At 42.7% G+C, this 16,965-nt stretch overlaps 1 protein-coding gene across 6 annotated transcripts in view; it reads right to left on the bottom strand.

The window, feature by feature from the left end:
* The window catches only part of LOC147026370 (sodium/potassium-transporting ATPase subunit beta-1-interacting protein 3-like), a 298,816-nt gene that overhangs the window by 1,974 nt on the left and 279,877 nt on the right, over positions 1-16,965 (bottom strand). For 4 of the 6 annotated variants that reach the window (XM_085881745.1, XM_085881746.1, XM_085881747.1 and 1 more), the window contains 2 exons: positions 7,302-7,362; positions 4,446-4,533 (listed from right to left, as the gene is read on the bottom strand). In XM_085881745.1, the coding sequence (XP_085737871.1) occupies positions 4,446-4,533; positions 7,302-7,362 (149 nt within the window). Of the gene's footprint in view, positions 1-4,441; positions 4,534-7,301; positions 7,363-16,965 lie in introns of all 6 variants that reach the window. The other 2 variants (XM_085881744.1, XM_085881742.1) reach the window with 1 other exon arrangement.

Genomic DNA, 16,965 nt, shown 5'->3' with positions numbered 1-16,965 from the left:
TCCCCCCAACCTCACACAAAGCGAAAAGTAGGGTTAAGCAATTGGTTCACTTTGCCTGTCTGTCCACAAACTTCAGTTTATGATCAAGGAACAACTTGATTTCAATTGAATGTTCGATTTACGCCGTTAATCGCAAAACGAACGTGTAGTTCAGCACTACTTTGGCTCTGAATTCATCCCGATTGCGCATGCGCATAGAGGAGTGTTTTTATCTTGCCAAAACGAAGTTTTTGCAAGATATGTTAGTCAGCTTGTATGTTTTTTTTTTGTTTGTCTGTAATCACGTATAAAAAATTCTGCAGAGCACAGTTATCATTAGAAATTTTTGTAACTTCGCATATCAGAGGCCTATAGAGGTCCCTTTCAGCGCACAAAATTTTGAAGGTCAAAGGTCAAGGTCACTTTGGCGCAAATCAGGGGAGTCGACGAAACCCTTATTTTTTGAGTAATTTTGATCGGATCGTCTTCAAACTTCATGGGAATATAGTTCATGGTCTGGCGCTCAGCTGATTAATTTTTGGTGGCGATTGGCCTTGACCTTCATATGGTTTTTTTTTTGTCTATAATCACATATAAATGACTCTGCAGAGCACAGTTATCATTGGAAATTTTTGTAACTTCGCATATCAGAGACGTATAGAGGTCCCTTTCAGCGCATAAAATTTTAAAGGTCAAGGTCACTTTGTCGCAAATCAGGGGAGTCGACGAAACCCTTATTTTTTGAGTAATTTTGATCGGATAGTCTTCAAACTTCATGGGAATATAGTTCATGGTCTGGCGCTCAGCTGATTAATTTTTGGTGGAGATTGGCCTTGACCTTCATGGTTAGCGCCTCAGGTCAAATATATTTGACCCCAAGGTCAAATTTTCAAGTTTTAGGAACCATATCGTGTAGTACCTCAAATTGAACACCTCGATGAGTGCTTTCTAGATATGTCAAGCTTGAGACATTATGACGTCATTTGGTGACGTTGTGAGGCAAACACATTTTTCATGGTTACTCTGAAGAACGATTCTCATCGGAATCTCTTGTAGGCAGATATTCCTCAAGGAGTCGCTCCTGGTGGATAGCAGCTCTGCTCTATTCACCTCAGTGTGACCTTAAAGAAGTCACACGTGGTCACCTTTTGGCAAGATACGGGTCACCCTGCGTGTGACATTGGTTTATTTTAATTATTACTCTATCTGCCTATCTGGCAGGCAAACAAAATTTTAAATCATTACAAACAGGAAACTTACTGTTTTTCAGGATGTCATAATGGACACATGCAACAGGCATGAATAACTATTGTAACATGTAAAAGATGTTGCATCAATGGTGGTAAACTTCTCAAACTTTTTTTCTATAACCTTTTAAAATCGTTAATTTCAATTGAATTATATATTTGAACAATGTTCAACATAAATCGCCTTTTTCACACTTTCAAAAAACCTTTCATTTAGCAGCACAGTAAACCCTCATATTGTGGGTTTTCACCATAGCAGGCAACCTATTGCTTCGATTTCGTTATCACGGGATTCCATTTTCAACCAATCACAGTTTTTGAGCTGAGATGAGTCATCTTTTGTGTCCCATGCGTGTACGATAATCTCCTATTGGGAGCGTTGTGTTTCTCGTGCAACATTTTTAATGAGCCCAAATGTAAAGTGACACACAAAATTAGTTGTGCCAAAAGGCAGAAAGGTTGTGACGTTCGGCGAAAAGATTGAGTTTTTAGACCGGTTGGCTAAAGGTGAAAGTGCAACATCTGTGGGCCGCGATTACAGGATCAACGAGAAAGAGCAATCTGAGATTGCAGAGCGAGAACTGCCACTTTATAACTGCTGGCAGTGATGACCGGGTACCAAGACATCCCACTTTGATGCAACCCCACTATGATTGGACACCTGACCCTAACCTATGACGTTTTTAAAAAATCATTCAATTGAATTCTGAATGGGATTAAAATATATTGAATTCAAATCAAATGGAAGACCAAATAGGTACAGTCCTGCATTGGAGTAATCAGAAGGAACCCCAAAAAGCAAAGACGAAGTCATCAGGAGGAACCTGGACAGGATTCACATTTCAGCTGCGACTCCTCTATCCTGAAACCCATCCAGGCACAGCCAAGTGAGCCTTATTCTAAAAAATTAATAATTCTGGCTGCTAGATCATGTGTCTGATCAAGTTGAAATTTAAAACATGTATTCCCCATCTCTACTAGATCACACTTGTAAAGTTTCATGTCGATTGATTCAGCGGTTTAAAGAAAATATTATTTGATTTTTTTTGTCAATCCAATATGGCTGCCAAACCAAGTGACCGATCAATTATTCCTTTACAAATATGTACACCCAAGACTTGGGGAACATTTGTGTGAAGTTTTCCCTCGATCTGTGTAGCCGTTCTGGAGACGAAGATTCTTTTTGTAGGTTTCAGGATAAACCCAATATGGCTGCCAAATCATGTGACCCATGAGTCATGACGTGTGTGAACCTTTTGTTCCTCATGGATAAACGGTCATACTTGTAAGGTTTCACCTCAATCTGTTCAGCCCCTTCAGAGAAGAAGATTTGTGAATGTTTTTTTTTTTAGAAAAAAAACAATATGGCTGCCGAATCATGTTACCGATTACGTCCTTCATTTTTTTTTTTTCTGAGGACAATTTTATCCCTAAATGACCTTCAAAATTTTTCATACTGATCAGATGTAACGTTCTACAGATGCAATTATGATGTCATAAAAAAAATCCCACATTCTCCATGAGTACTTGCCATGTGCTAAGTTTCGATTTTTTTCTTGGTGTGGTTTCAGAGATAGAGGCTCAAAGTTTTTCCGTTTTTCCAACATGGCTGCCACACCATGTGACTTATGACGTCATAATTATATTAAAACATTCTGCATGGGTTGTCGCACCAATGGTGAAAATTTCATCTAAATCTGACGAGCAGTTGTGGAGAAAAACACGAAAGTTCTGTGTGGACAAACAGACAGATTTGACAGACATACAGACACATAAACAAATGGCCCCAAACGCAATACCCTCTCCTTCGGCGAGGGTAATGAATCTACTGTGCAGTGTAATCATGAAAGTGAGTTAAATATCCATCCATTAAAGCGTTGCTGCCGCCCAGCGCTCTGCAGAGTGCAAAAGAGTCATTCCAGTCCCATTTTTCTTTATGTTGAAAGGATGTAAAAAGCACTTACATTTTGGACCAAGGACCAAACACAGAAAAAAGTGCCTTTGAATGGACCCGTGATATGGGAGAAACCATTGCTCATTTACGAACACTTCAAGGAGGCAGCCAAAGGCTCCAGTGAAACCACGGTTAACTACAAGTTCCATACCAGCACGGGCTGGTTTGAGAAATTCAAAAGAGGGTTCGGCCTCCATCATGTAAAATTGGTCAGGGAAGCAGCATTGAGAGACCATGACACTGCGAAAAACAACCCACCGCAGCTCATGGAACTAATCGAGGTGAATGGATTTATGCCGGAGCAGGTCTTTGATGCCGACAAGGCTGGATTATTTTGGAAGAGGATGCCATCTGATACCTTCCTCTCCAAGCAAGAAATATCTGCTCCGGGGTTCAAGGTATTGTGGTTAAGGACTGTCTTACTCTTCTCTTGTGTGGCAATGCTGCTGACGACTTTGTCGTAAAACTAATGCTGCTCTTCCAATTGCTGAATCCCTCTCCACTCTCCACTCCAAAAGATTCATCATCCCGAGCTCAGTCTTGTGTTTTCTCTTCTCTTTATGGAAGAGTACAGTACAAGTATGTAATGTTGTTACCCTCAACCACCTTGCTGTTTTTGGAATAAAATTTAAAAGGTAAAAGTCTTGTGTTTGTCTTTCTTTATTTTATACTGTATTTATTCTATTTACATGTTTAATTCAATTGTGATATGTTTATTTCTGGCTGCTGCCAACCTTGGTCCATATTTTCTCAAAGCCCAGGAACCAAAACCCCCTTTTCCCATCGGCCCTTAGTTTTCATTATCATGGCATTTTCCAAGAACATAACCGCCACAATATTTGAGGGTTTACTGCACAAGACTAAATATTATGGCATCTTACATCATCATGACCAATCAAATTCACCACTCACAGACCCCAACCCATGTCCTGTTTTTATTTTTCTCAAGACTGCACTGGGTAAAGTGTTCTATTTCTATGAACGCTGTAGTTTTGGAAAGTGTTTTTTGTCATTCGCATTACTTCATGTTTTGAGTGTGGCACAGCCCACTGAACCAACCGGTGATCTCTTAGCACAAGATCATGGGTTGGTTCAAGATGTATGGATTGAAAGGTAGTTTATTACTTTTATCTACCGTGTCTTTTTACATTGAAAACACAAGCCCCAAACTTGTATAATCTCGCTGAAGATTAGTCTCAAGTGTTTTGAACTCGTGTTGACTCCCACGCGCTCAACTCTCTGTCATCATGTGTGACCTTACTTACGAGTACAACGGCTGCAGCTGGAGTTGCAGGGGTTTTTGGGCAGCTTGGTATGTTGTTGGGCAAGAATCGAATCCTCCAATGAAATCGACTGGCAGAAACAAAGAGGCAAAATGTCAATAAGTGGTGGGTTTACAAATTAGTCTCTTCATTTACAGATAGGATGGAGGGCTGCGCTCTTGCAATCCAGTGATTGCTGATTGTGCGGGCAATGGCATACTACCTTGTGCTAATACTGCATCAGATGAATACATTTTAATATGATCTGCAATGAGTATGTAAGGGGGTATATCAGCACTCAACATTCAGAAGGGGCAATGGGTGGTTCACCTTTACCTAAGTGACAAAAAACTGCCCTCCTGAGAACTTACTGTTTGAGGGTGAAAATGAAATGGTCTCCTCCTGCATCCATGTTGCAGCTATTTATTTACAACCTTGTGGATGTTTGAATCACAATTCTTTGTTGTTGGTATGCACCAATGTACATTTTCTGTTTTCAAAAAAAGGTTTGCGATGTGATATTGATGTGCGACACATGATTTTTGGCAATGTTAAAAAAAAAAGAATATGGCATCTAACAATTTGCACTGGGCCTGGAGGATTAGAAATGGATTAAAAAATTTTTTTTAAGACTACTCGATTCAGGATGTTAAACTGACACCTGGAGCCTGCAACTTTCGACTTGAGTCTTGAAACTCGTGAATCGATCGACAGTTTTGTTTTACTGCGTGTGCAGTTAATTAATGTTTTGATTCTCGGGGGTAAAGGAAAAGAAGGGAGTCGGGGAAGAGTGGTAAAAATCTGAGGAGTGGTGGGTTAAAAAAATGCTACAACCCTTAAGAATGGAATCCAGGTTTTCTAGCACATCGGTTTGTTTGTTTTTTGTATACATGATTGAGGCTCATGGAAGAGCAAGAACAAAATGGAAAGGAGGCCCAGGAGAAGTGAGATCAAAGTGAACAGTGGTGAACAGTTATCTGGAAGAATAGGACTGATCAGATTGGGGAAGTTGGTTCCACAGGCAAGAGTAATTTATTGTGATCTTCACCTGGGATACACTGCAGGTTGATCTGTGTTCACAGTCAGTCTCTCTGTCTCCTTTTCACATTTGAGAGAGAAAGGCTGGAAGCATTTTCTTTCATCAAGTTTGAGGGTCATGGAAGAGCAAGGTGAGAGAGTATGAAACCGACATTACGCCAGTGGGGAAACTCTTGGACACAGTTAGCAAGGGAATGAACAACAAGAAAAAGAAGGGGGAAGGAAACTCTACAAGTAAGGGGGTGGGTTAGGAAGCATTAATTGAGGTGATAAGTATGGAGGATGATATGAGACGGCTGCTTGAAACCCTCGATAAGAGGAATAGCACAATCTCGAGAAGGTGGGTCCACAGCTGGGAAAAAAAGAATAAAAGAGGTGAGGTGTGCATTCAGCCTGAATTTTGTAAGTTTAACCATGAGGGGGTTACTGGAAAATTGCATCCATCCTCAAGGAACTAGGGAGGATCAGGTGCCTGAGGGAACAGATGGATGAAGCCAGAGGAGAGGTGGTAAAAGAAAAACAGATGCCACCAAATTTCCTGTGAAGTCAGAGCAACTGATCTTGTGCTTTGCTCTCATTGTGGGAGATTATAATGAGAGCTTTAGATTTCACAGAATGCAGAAGAGACTGCTGTGATGCTGGAGCACCAGTCCATAGTGGAGAGCACGACTCCATTGAGCTACAGCCAATGGCTTTGTCGACCGAGTAATTCTGATTTTTCATAAAATAATTGGAGGATGCCCAGTTTGTTAGATGGTGAAGCCGAGCAGTTCAAGAAACTGAACCTTTTGTAGTGGCTAACCATGGAAAAGGTTGATTCTTCGGTGATTGAAGGACATGTTTAATTTATCAGACTGACAAATAATTTCCAGATGCAGCTGCTGTCTGCTTGTGTGAACAATACCCACAATACATCTGTGTTGTCTTGTCAAAATTGTAAATATGATGGCAAATGTGCTCACACAGTTGTGGTGTGACACCATTATAAAAGTTGTTTTCAGTTTAACCTCAACACATCATCTGTAAATATTTTTGTTTTGTAACTGACATAAGTGGCACTTTTAATGCAGAGAGCGATTGTTAAGTTTGCACAATTTACAAGAATAAGCTGATATGTTAAAGGACATATACACCAGCACATCTGCCTGGCACTTCACTCTGCCTGGAAAAAAAAACAACCAAAAAAACACACATATATATATATATATATATATATATATATATATATATATATATATATATATATATATATATATATATATATATATATATATATAATATGTTCAAACGGTGATAGTGAACCCTTGTCTCACACCAGCAATTTCTACAAGGGTTCTGAGCAATATGGGGTGCCTGTCATACATCCACCCTATTTAGGCATCCATTACATTGTTTGCGGGTACTTAGGCAGCCAGGAAATGAGGTTTTTTTAATTGTAGAAAGGGTACTTCCTGCTTAATATGCAGTCTGCAGTGGATGGAGCTTGTGAAAAACACTGTACTGTGCATAAGCAGTGTCAGCTGCCACCTGAGGTGTGCAAGTCAATCAGCCAACATCTTTAGCAAATGCCACCCATCACTTAGGAATCAATTCATGGACACATTTTTGGCTCACTGGCCTTCATCAGCACACAGTGGATTGTCCTCAAGAGGATGTTTGGCTGATCTCTGATCGATTAGGAAATAGATTCCTACAGAGCAGAACAATATTGTATGGTAGAAATAAAACAATGGGTTTCATACGAAAGAAAGTACCACATTATTGGAGCACACAAACAAATTCACTTTAGCCTCCCCTCCTCAAACAAACAACCAAACTCACAGCTATCTTCATCGTCCGTCAGGGAGCTGATGATGTAGCAAGAGTATATGAATCCAGAAAGCTGTAACAACAGGAAAGACAAAACCGATGAGTATCACCAATACTCACCTCCACCTATACTCACTTCCTCAGGGAAGTATCAGAGTATCACCAATGTTTCTTTGGAGCTGTAATGCATTGCACTTGTAAGTAAAAGCGCTTATTAATTTTGCACATTTTTAGGATCATAGAACAACCTTTACTGGTCATCACCAAATCAACACCTTGCAATAAAATATTACCTTTAACTTAAACCACAATGTCTCCAGATGGTTCTCCCACCTCATAGCTGCCATTTTTTGCCATCCGAATGATGCAAGTTGACGGAAGTTAGCTTGCAGAAATAAAAATTACTACGTAATGGAGAACTTTGTATAGTTGGGACATAATCTTGAAATATGTGGACATTGCAAATTGGCAAAGAAAAAAACAACTTTAAAAAAAAATTAAGAAAGTGTCCCAAATGAAGGTCAGTGTGGTTGAAAAGTCAGATCTCAGCCTTTGTTCTGTGTGTGTGTGTGTGTGTGTGTGTGTGTGTGTGTGTGTGTGTGTGTGTGTGTGTGTGTGTGTGTGTGTGTGTGTGTGTGTGTGTGTGTGTGTGTGTGTGTGTGTGTGTGTGTGTGTGTGTGTGTGTGTGTGTCACCACAATTTGCAATCTCCCAGCTTTTATTGTTTTTTTTTAAGTCCCTGGCTAATTTGACAAATTGCCATTTGCAACTGTTCCAGCATTGCCTCACAGAACACACCATTGAATCCTGCGGATGGGTGAATGTTTAGCAGAATGCAACGTAGATGTAAAATAACACATGGTATTTGTTGAAAGGAGCCTGGATGAATCGCAGCTTTTGCTGCGGTCTGTTTGTTCCCTTCGCAAACTTTGTTGCAAAGGTTATGTTTTGATCGCTGTGTAGTTTTTCATTTTTTTTTATTCATTTATTTATTTATTTGTGAATATGTGTGTTTGTTTGTTTGTTTGTTATTCGCATAACTCCAAAAGTATTGAACTGAATCGCAGCAAATTTGGTGGGATGATTGGTTATTATCCGAGGACCATTTGATTAGATTTTGGGAGCGATGGGGTCAAAGGTCAAGGTCAAGAAAAGGTCAAAATCGTCTTTTTACCATAGCGCGGTCAATTTGTATCCAATTTGCATGCAACTAATGCCAAAATGTTCAGAATTCAATGCCCCATCTTGTGATATGTGACATGACACAATGACGTAATAACCCTTATTAGCGGTTGGGAGTCTAAGGTCAGGGGGGTCAACGACCTTTATTATCATAACACGGTCAATTCTTATACAATTTGCATGCAAGTATATTCAAAATGTTTAGAATTCAATTCCCTATCCTGTGATGTGTAATATTTGATTTCTTATAATGTGACCAGTTGTCATCAGATTGACTTGACACCGACACCCAAAAAGGTCAGGGAGTTCATACAGAAATTGTACAATGTACATGAATCAGTGTCAAACAACAGGAAATTTAATGTTTTTAAGCCATCATAACACATATGAGATGGCAGATGTGGTATAGGATTAAATACCCTCACAATCAACGGTTTCTGGGGGGGGGGGGGCAAAATGTAGCGTTGGCGAAGGTATGCGCTCTACTGAGTGCCCGTTCTAGTTTTTCTTGTTTTTGTTTCGTCAGCAATCTAACACCTCCAATGGGAGAAATTGGATCAGACTGTATATCATTGATTCGAAGCTCTTTAATTGGTGAAAGGTAAAATCCTGGATGGGTCATCACTGATGCAGGATATGTGATCGAGGGTGCACAAATTTGTAATTTGTTCAGGGAACTGGCGATGACTCGCCTACTCTTCATGAAGGACACTGTGGGATCTTTAACGTTCACCAACTAATGGCAGTAGACAGGACGCCCAGTTAACATCCATCCGATGGCAGTTTATAGCTGGGTCGGGACTAGTTGAATGATTAGTCTGTAATTTTACATAAAATGTGGTCACAACAGTATCAAGATTGTGTTGTCAAGGAAGTGATGTCTCGGTATTTCCCCTTGGGTAGGTGGAGCCCGGTCTTGTTTCACCCGAGGCCTCCTGGCTCTGCAAGTGCTCTGATGTGATACTTTCTAGTTCAGCAATTAAATAATTCTGTCCACCTGCAGAATTGACATCCTATCTTTTAGTTTATTGTGGTGGTTGCAAGGGGATTACATGTCAAAACTTGAGCTCATCTTGCTTCTGAAGGCTAGTGTCAATCTGCTGCAGTGGACAGGTAGAAAATTAGGGGCAATACCCCGAGGCGCTCACCTGGTAGCGGCTGGATAAGATAACGAGGGAACCACTGGTAGGCATGGATGACCCACAGAATATGTAATGGAGAAGAAAGTAAATACCTATTTGGGGGGGTGGGGGGACGGAATGGCTGATTAAATAAAAAAAATTTTGATTGTATGAACAAACTTTGGTACAGCATGGATCATGAAGGTTGTGGTCAAATTTCATTGAAATTGTGTGTGTAGTTTCAGAAAAGTAAGCAAATACCTATTTTGGGGGACAACCCCTTGCAGACCCCCTGAGACCCCATTTTCTTAATGTCATGAACCAACAGGTGGATCATCGGTGATGAAGGTTACAGTCAAGTTTCATTGAAAACGTGTGTGTAGTTTCAAGTGCTTATGGTCAGATGGACTGGCGACGCGCCATCTCATAAACTCCCCGGAACTATGTTCCAGGTGAGTTAAAATGGATGAAATCAACAGGACGTTGATCGAGGTATGCTAACTGCCATGGGAAGCAAGGAGAAGCTGAGGTTTCAGGTGTTAACCGGCCGTGCCGTGTTTTGCTCCGACGAAGGGTTAATGCTTGAAACGTCAGCTTCTCCTTGTATCCCATAGCAGTTAGCATACGTCTATCGATTTTCTTTTGATTTCATCAATTTTTTTAAACAAAAGCAGTTTCCCTTTAATAAATGGCATAGCTATCAATTCCCACTGGATGTGTTGCTCCACCTTCTCTGAAGGGTGTCCTGCCCACTCCCGAGCAAGGTTGCTGTGTGGCCTTTGTGTTGTGGTGAGCATGTTGAGGTCGTGGAGAGATTCACTTACCTTGGCAGTGATATTAATGTCTCTGCTGGCTGTGAGTCAGAGGTCAATAGACGTCTGGGTCGGGCCTGGGGAGTCATGGATTCACTGGATAATGGGGAGTGGCGCTGCCGGTACCTATGCGGGAGGACGAAAGTCCGAGTCTTCAGGTCCTTGGTGCTTCCAGTCTTGCTCTATGGATGCAAGACTTGGACTCTGACCAAGGATCTGAGACGGAGACTTAATACCTTTGGTACCAGGTCTCTTCGGAGAATCCTTCGCTATTGCTGGTCAGACTTTGTGTCCAACGAGCGGTTGCTGAGAGAGACTCAGATGAGATTTGTTACCTGCATAGTCCGTGAGCGTCAGTTGCAGCTGTATGGACATGTGGCTCGTTTTCCTGATGCTGATCCTGCTCACCAGATTCTCTCAGCGAGGGAGTCTCCTGAGTGGAGGAGGCCAATGGGCCGACCACGTGCCTCGTGGTTGCAGCAGGTTGATCAGCATCTCAAGGAGATGGGGTTGGGCCAGGCATCTGCCTGGGGGATGGCCAGACGGAGGCCCCTGGAGTACTGGCGGAAAATGGACGCAGCGACACGCTGTTCTGGTGCATGCTCCCATACCTGACCTTTGTGTTGCGATGGAAGTGTCTCTGCCCTTACCCGTCTCTGCCCCTACCCCTGCCTCTGCCGTGGTATTTATGTTCAATGAGGATTCACAATAAACAATGAAGCAGCTAATTATCCCGATGGTTTCTTTCTGGGAAGCTATAAGCATTCATTTTTACAAAACAAAATCGAATGGTGAGCAGTGTATTGAACAGGTTTTTCAACCTACCTCATCTCTCCACTGTACCCTCTCTCTCACACCCATTTCCTCCTTCCCCACTCCAAAATACCACGCTATCCTTTGTCCTACCTTTCCTTCTCATATTTTAGCGCAGTTGTGTAATGATTTAACAGAATGTCCAATGGCATTAACGTGGCCTCAGGAAGAAGGTCAGCCAAAGTGGGGTTAATGCGATTCCGAATGCTGTGGATCCTTCCGTTAACCGAACACCCGCTGCACACATGGAAACGTGCAAAGAATAGATATCAATCGGCATGGTACACGCTGATATTGTGATGACATAAGTGATGATAAACGAAGAGCTAACACTGCTTTGCACCTTCCTAAGGAATCGGATCACCCATTCGTTGAGAAACGATAAACAAATGATGCACAATTGTGGTGTCATTATTCGCAAAATGATAGATCAGGGACGTTACCCGACTGAAGATTTTCGTCTGATCCAGTTTCAGCGATGGAGCACAAAGTCCATCAGAAATGGCATCAAGCCAACGAACTCATTTACAGTGGACAATATGTAACCTACACTGTATTTCACAGAAGTAGGACTTTGGGCTAAATCTCTTCCTTGAGTCAAGCACAGGGTTGACTGTCTTACTTCATCAGAAATCTTCCTGGTCTATAATGGGTGTAGTGGCCACAAGAGGTCATCAAATCAGTTCAGACACCATGACGTTTATTGCTCTCCTAAAGTTGGATAATCAAGAGTGATCTCCCTGACATTTTCTTGTATAAATACCTGCTATTATTAAAATTGACAAACGATGTGCCAAGTGTTCCACAAAGAAAACTGTGCCAATGGCAGCTGAACGAGTTGGTTGATAAATATCAACCTGGAATGTATTAACATGTTGGTTGGGCATATTAACTTAATTGAGAACTGGCCTAAAAAACTTACAACTCTACAAATTGTGTATGATCTAACTAGTTGATCATCTGATGGAAGATCAATCACTTTTGGCTACCTGATTATCGTTAACGGTATGGCACGACAACGCAAGGGGTACATGTCACCTCTGAGCATCACATTGCTCCAGGTGTGCAAAAGAAAAGCCCCCGTTGGTTGTACCATGCACATCTCACTTGGATTAGGGCTGTATAAAAACCTGTCAAATGTAATGAACTTCTGGCTTTAACCTACACGTGAGAGGCCACACCATTTCTGTGAGTGATGTAACAGGAAATGATCAAATCATGCGGATGCTGTAGAGAGATGAAAGAAGTGGGCTGGCAGGATGGCCAGGGCCCGAGAGGTACTCACACTCACCTCTGAGCCATCTAATCTGCATTTCACTCTCGGTCCAGCTACAAACCATCATCCCGGTGTCTTGCAGGTAAGGCGAGGAATCGATGGGTGGCGCCGTCCCTGGATGGACGTTAAACTGGGCATCCCGTCTGCCGGCATTAGGTGGTGGACGTTAAGCATTAATTGGTCGACGTACTGTGTCCTTTGCAAAGAGTAGGTGAGCTATCGCCGTACTCTGAACAAATTACAAATTCTTGGGCATTTCCCCAGAGGCACAACCATCCATACCGCCCTCAGCCAATGATGCCACTCGCAGCCATGTGCTGCAAACGACAAAAAAGACTCCTGTTAGATCCACCCATGACCTTCTCAGCACTCAATTTCGAGTGAAGAAAGTGAATATCACCTTATAGTGCATGACATTAAGTTTTGTTTTTTTCAGATTGTGATGATCCTTGCTGAAAGAGGATGATGCATTTATGGTTTTAATTGGCTAACGACGAAGTTTCAAGAACCTAAGTTCAAAGCTTCGTGGTCTTTTTCTCGGTGGCAAACAAATGCCCATTCCAGTTATATTGAGGATGTTCAGAATCAGTCGGACGACAATACAGACTCGAAACACGGAGAAGAGACCTGTCAGGGCATGTGAATTGACTCGACCATGAAGGTCATTAGTGAACGTGTTGGGTTCGTTTTCTTTTGATAAACCGATTGATACGGAAATTCTTCCAAGACTAACTTGGTTTCGAAGATCGGTATTTAACAATGTTGCTCTCGGCCGGATTTGAACCCGTAAGCTCTGGTCACCGCGGTGTCCTCAGTCCTCAGTCCTCACCACAAGGCACTATGGTACCCACTGCATAATCAGGACTCTGCGTGCAGATGCAGGGATGCAAACACATGTGATGGATGCATGTATTTGAAGTTGGAACATCGAGTCATCCACTTTGGAATGTCAGACACTGTCGAGTGTAACTTGCTGCCATATTGCTGTTTCTTGATAACTCAGTTAGTTCAGCATTTCTTTGTTACCTTCGCCAGATGAGAGGATATTGCATTTGGGTCCGTTTGTTTCTTTGTCTGTTTGTTTGTCCGCACAGAACTTTCGTGTTTTTCTCCGCAACCGTTTGTCGGATTGAGACGAAATTTACACCATTGGTGCGACTACGTGTGTATAATGTTTTTATTATAATTATGACGTCATAGATCACGTGGTGTGGCAGCCATATTGGAAAAACGGAAAAAAACTTTGGACCTCTGTATTTCGAAAACTGCATCAAGGAAAAAATTGAAACTTGGCACATAGCAAGTACTCCTCATGGGGAATGAGTGTGATTTTTTTTTAAATGTCATCATCGGTGCCCTCGTTAGGACGTCATAATTGCATGTATACAATGCTACATCCGATCAGTATGAAAATTTTTGAGGGTCATCTTGGGATAAATTGGTCCAGAGAAAAAAATTCAAGATGTCATTGGTCTCATGATTCAGCAGCCATATATATATATATATATATATATATATATATATATATATATATATATATATATATATATATATATATATATATATATATATATATATATATATATATATATAAACCTTCAAAAATCTTCTTCTCTGAAGTGGCTGAACAGATTTTACACGTATGACCGCCTGTCCATGAGGAACAAAAGGTTCACACATATGATGTCATTAGTCACATGGATTGGCAGCCATATTGGATTTACCCTAAAACCAATAAAAAAAAATACACCACTCAAAAGAAGTCCTGGCAAGGGTCTGCAATCTGTGATTGCTCTTTTTCTTGTTTGATCACTTTTTTATCGGACCCTCAGATGATGTTATTACATCCGCCACCAAAGGTGAATGGAGGTTATATTGTTGCGAATCTGGAAGCCATGAGCACACAGACATTCAGGTTCCTATAGCTCAGTTATTTTGGTAAGTATGTGTATTTAGTTAGGATCCCCGTCCCGTGTTTAATGGGTGAATAAATGTACTTGCGCTGTGAGTTACTTTAATAGTCAGGGTTTTCTTTGATTTTTATCCCACCATCAATGCCAGCGTCACCTTCACCTCGCTCTGACCGACGCCATTGTCTGCGTGCGTGTCGGCACGTACGTAGGCGGAGCCCACGCAGAATCATGTTGCTCATCTTCCATTTGGAGGGGCAGTCCTTTGGAAGAAGGTGGAGTTCAAGGAGTGGCCTCATGGTGGCCCTCGACCAATCGGCATGCTACAGGTGGGGTGATCGCCACTCAGCCAATCCGGGCCCGCGACATGAGGAAAGGGGTCCGCAGGACACCACGCCCCTGGGCCAATCGATGGACTTGCTGCTCGTTTCGGCCAATGGCCAAAACTTGAATGGCCAATGGCCACGAGTTCTGGGGGTCGTTCACGCAAGCACAGAATGCACCACGAGTTCCGGGGGTCGTTCGCGCATGCGCAGAACACACCACGAGGTCCGGGGGTCGTTCGCGCATACGCAGAACGCACATCGCATCCCGGGGGTCGTTCGCGCATGCGAAAAAAAAAAGTAATGATTTTTATGGAGGGAGTAATGTGCCTGCCCTGCCAAGTCATGCCTGTGGATGGTGCCAGTCCATACAAGATGCCCTGATCCTGAAATGCCCTCTAAAGTGACAAGAACAAGAACAAGGTAAGTGACAAGCCGATCTTCAACATATACCAACAACCAATGCTGGCAGACAAGTTCTTCCAACGCAGGATGCACACATTGATGCATTGCTCTGTACATGAAACACCATGGTGAGAGCTTATCACTGCGTCGAGATTCGAACACATGCGAGACAGCTCAAAGTTGAGTGTGCATCCCTCTGAGCAATCCTGCCAGCCCAGCCATGTACATCAAACATACACAAAATAATACAACAAATGTCATTGTGGTGTATCTGATCATTCTCAGGTCAGCTCACTTAGCAGTTATGAAATTGGTTAGACAGATATCCAGGATTTGGATTTTAAACATGGAAACAGAGCTTTGCTCCCAGAGCAATGAACATGATGCTAATGGATATTCTGGAAGGACCTATCTGGTTCAGTAATGATTTTTATGGAGGGAGTAATGTGCCTGCCCTGCCAAGTCAGGCCTGTGGATGGTGCCAGTCCATACAAGATGCTCTGATCCTTAAATGCCCTCTAAAATGGCTTAACAAGCTACTAATCAGGCAAATGGAGGAGCAATAAATGGCACCATTGTCGAAATACAACATTACCTAAATCCTTTGAATGAATCTTTGTAATCTTCCTTCCACCATGTGCATGTTACATTGCTCCATCCTAATCAACATGGTATTGGAAGATCTGACATATATGATCTACATTGGCCCCGACATATGATCTATATAATCCCTGACAATGGCTACGAAACAGCCAATATGTATAAATACTGTGACGTTCACGGGACTTGAACAGTCCCGCCAACGTAGAATGAGCCGAAACGATGGAGGCGATTTATTTGTTTATAACCCAAACATGGCGGTTCTAATCGCTGTACCGCAAACGGGACAAGGAAGGTGGCACGAGTCACTTTTCACTGAGTTGATGATGTTTATTTGTTTTTTTAATTACCAGAAATAACAAGACTCGGCAAGAAGAGGGATCCGGGGCGATTCGACGGGATGGTGTGGGATCGGGCGTGGGGAAAAACACAGACAATTCCAATGAATATAGAGATCTCAAACCTCTAAGGCGCCAAGTTCACACACACACACACACACACACACACACACACACACACACACACACACACACACACACACACACACACACACACACACACACACACCGTAGCTATTTCTGGTGGTCAGGCTGGACCGTGGTGTGGATGCAACTGTCCCTGGATCAGCGTCGGACGAGCTGGCCTTGCTCTCGTCAGGGGGGCAGGAGAAACCGTGGTGCTGTCGACCTCCTGGTCCTGGCCCAAGTCCGCCCACAGCCGCCAGGGAACCAGCTCCCGCGCCAAGCCGCGAGCAGGAGAGGGAGGCAGGTCCGCCCGCTGCCCGACCCCGTACTCCGAGTCAGCAGAACCCCAGAGCCAACCGAGGCGAGGCACGAGGCTTGGCAAGGCTCCCAGACACGATCAAGAGCACGATCGACTCAGCACAGCAACCAGGACGCTCTCTGCCGCCACAGCTTCCACACCAAAAAAACACGATCGTTCTGGTTGTAATCTTCTTCTTCTTCCTTTTCGACCCCGAACAGAACCTTTTTATCCTTCGTCCTCGTCACTCCCAATCGAGCCGTTTATTGGCCCACCGCCATCGCCTTCCGCCAATCGTGATCACGGGGCGGAGCCATCCGCTGCACTGTCCTGTGAAGTCACGGCCAGTCTTCAGAGAATACCAAAAGGGGTTTACGCAGACACACTTACCCTATCCCGTGTCCCTATCTAATTACGTGACATTTATCATTTCCCCCTAGAAGAAATGAACATTTACTAGACAACTTATCACC

The sequence above is a fragment of the Eptatretus burgeri genome, chromosome 5 (genome assembly GCF_056783735.1).
Source record: "Eptatretus burgeri isolate ZD-2024b chromosome 5, Ebu_testis_v1, whole genome shotgun sequence".
In the NCBI taxonomy this organism is placed as follows: domain Eukaryota; kingdom Metazoa; phylum Chordata; class Myxini; order Myxiniformes; family Myxinidae; genus Eptatretus; species Eptatretus burgeri.
Note: the sequence above shows the minus strand (reverse complement) of the source record. Positions and strands in the feature narration are given on the sequence as shown.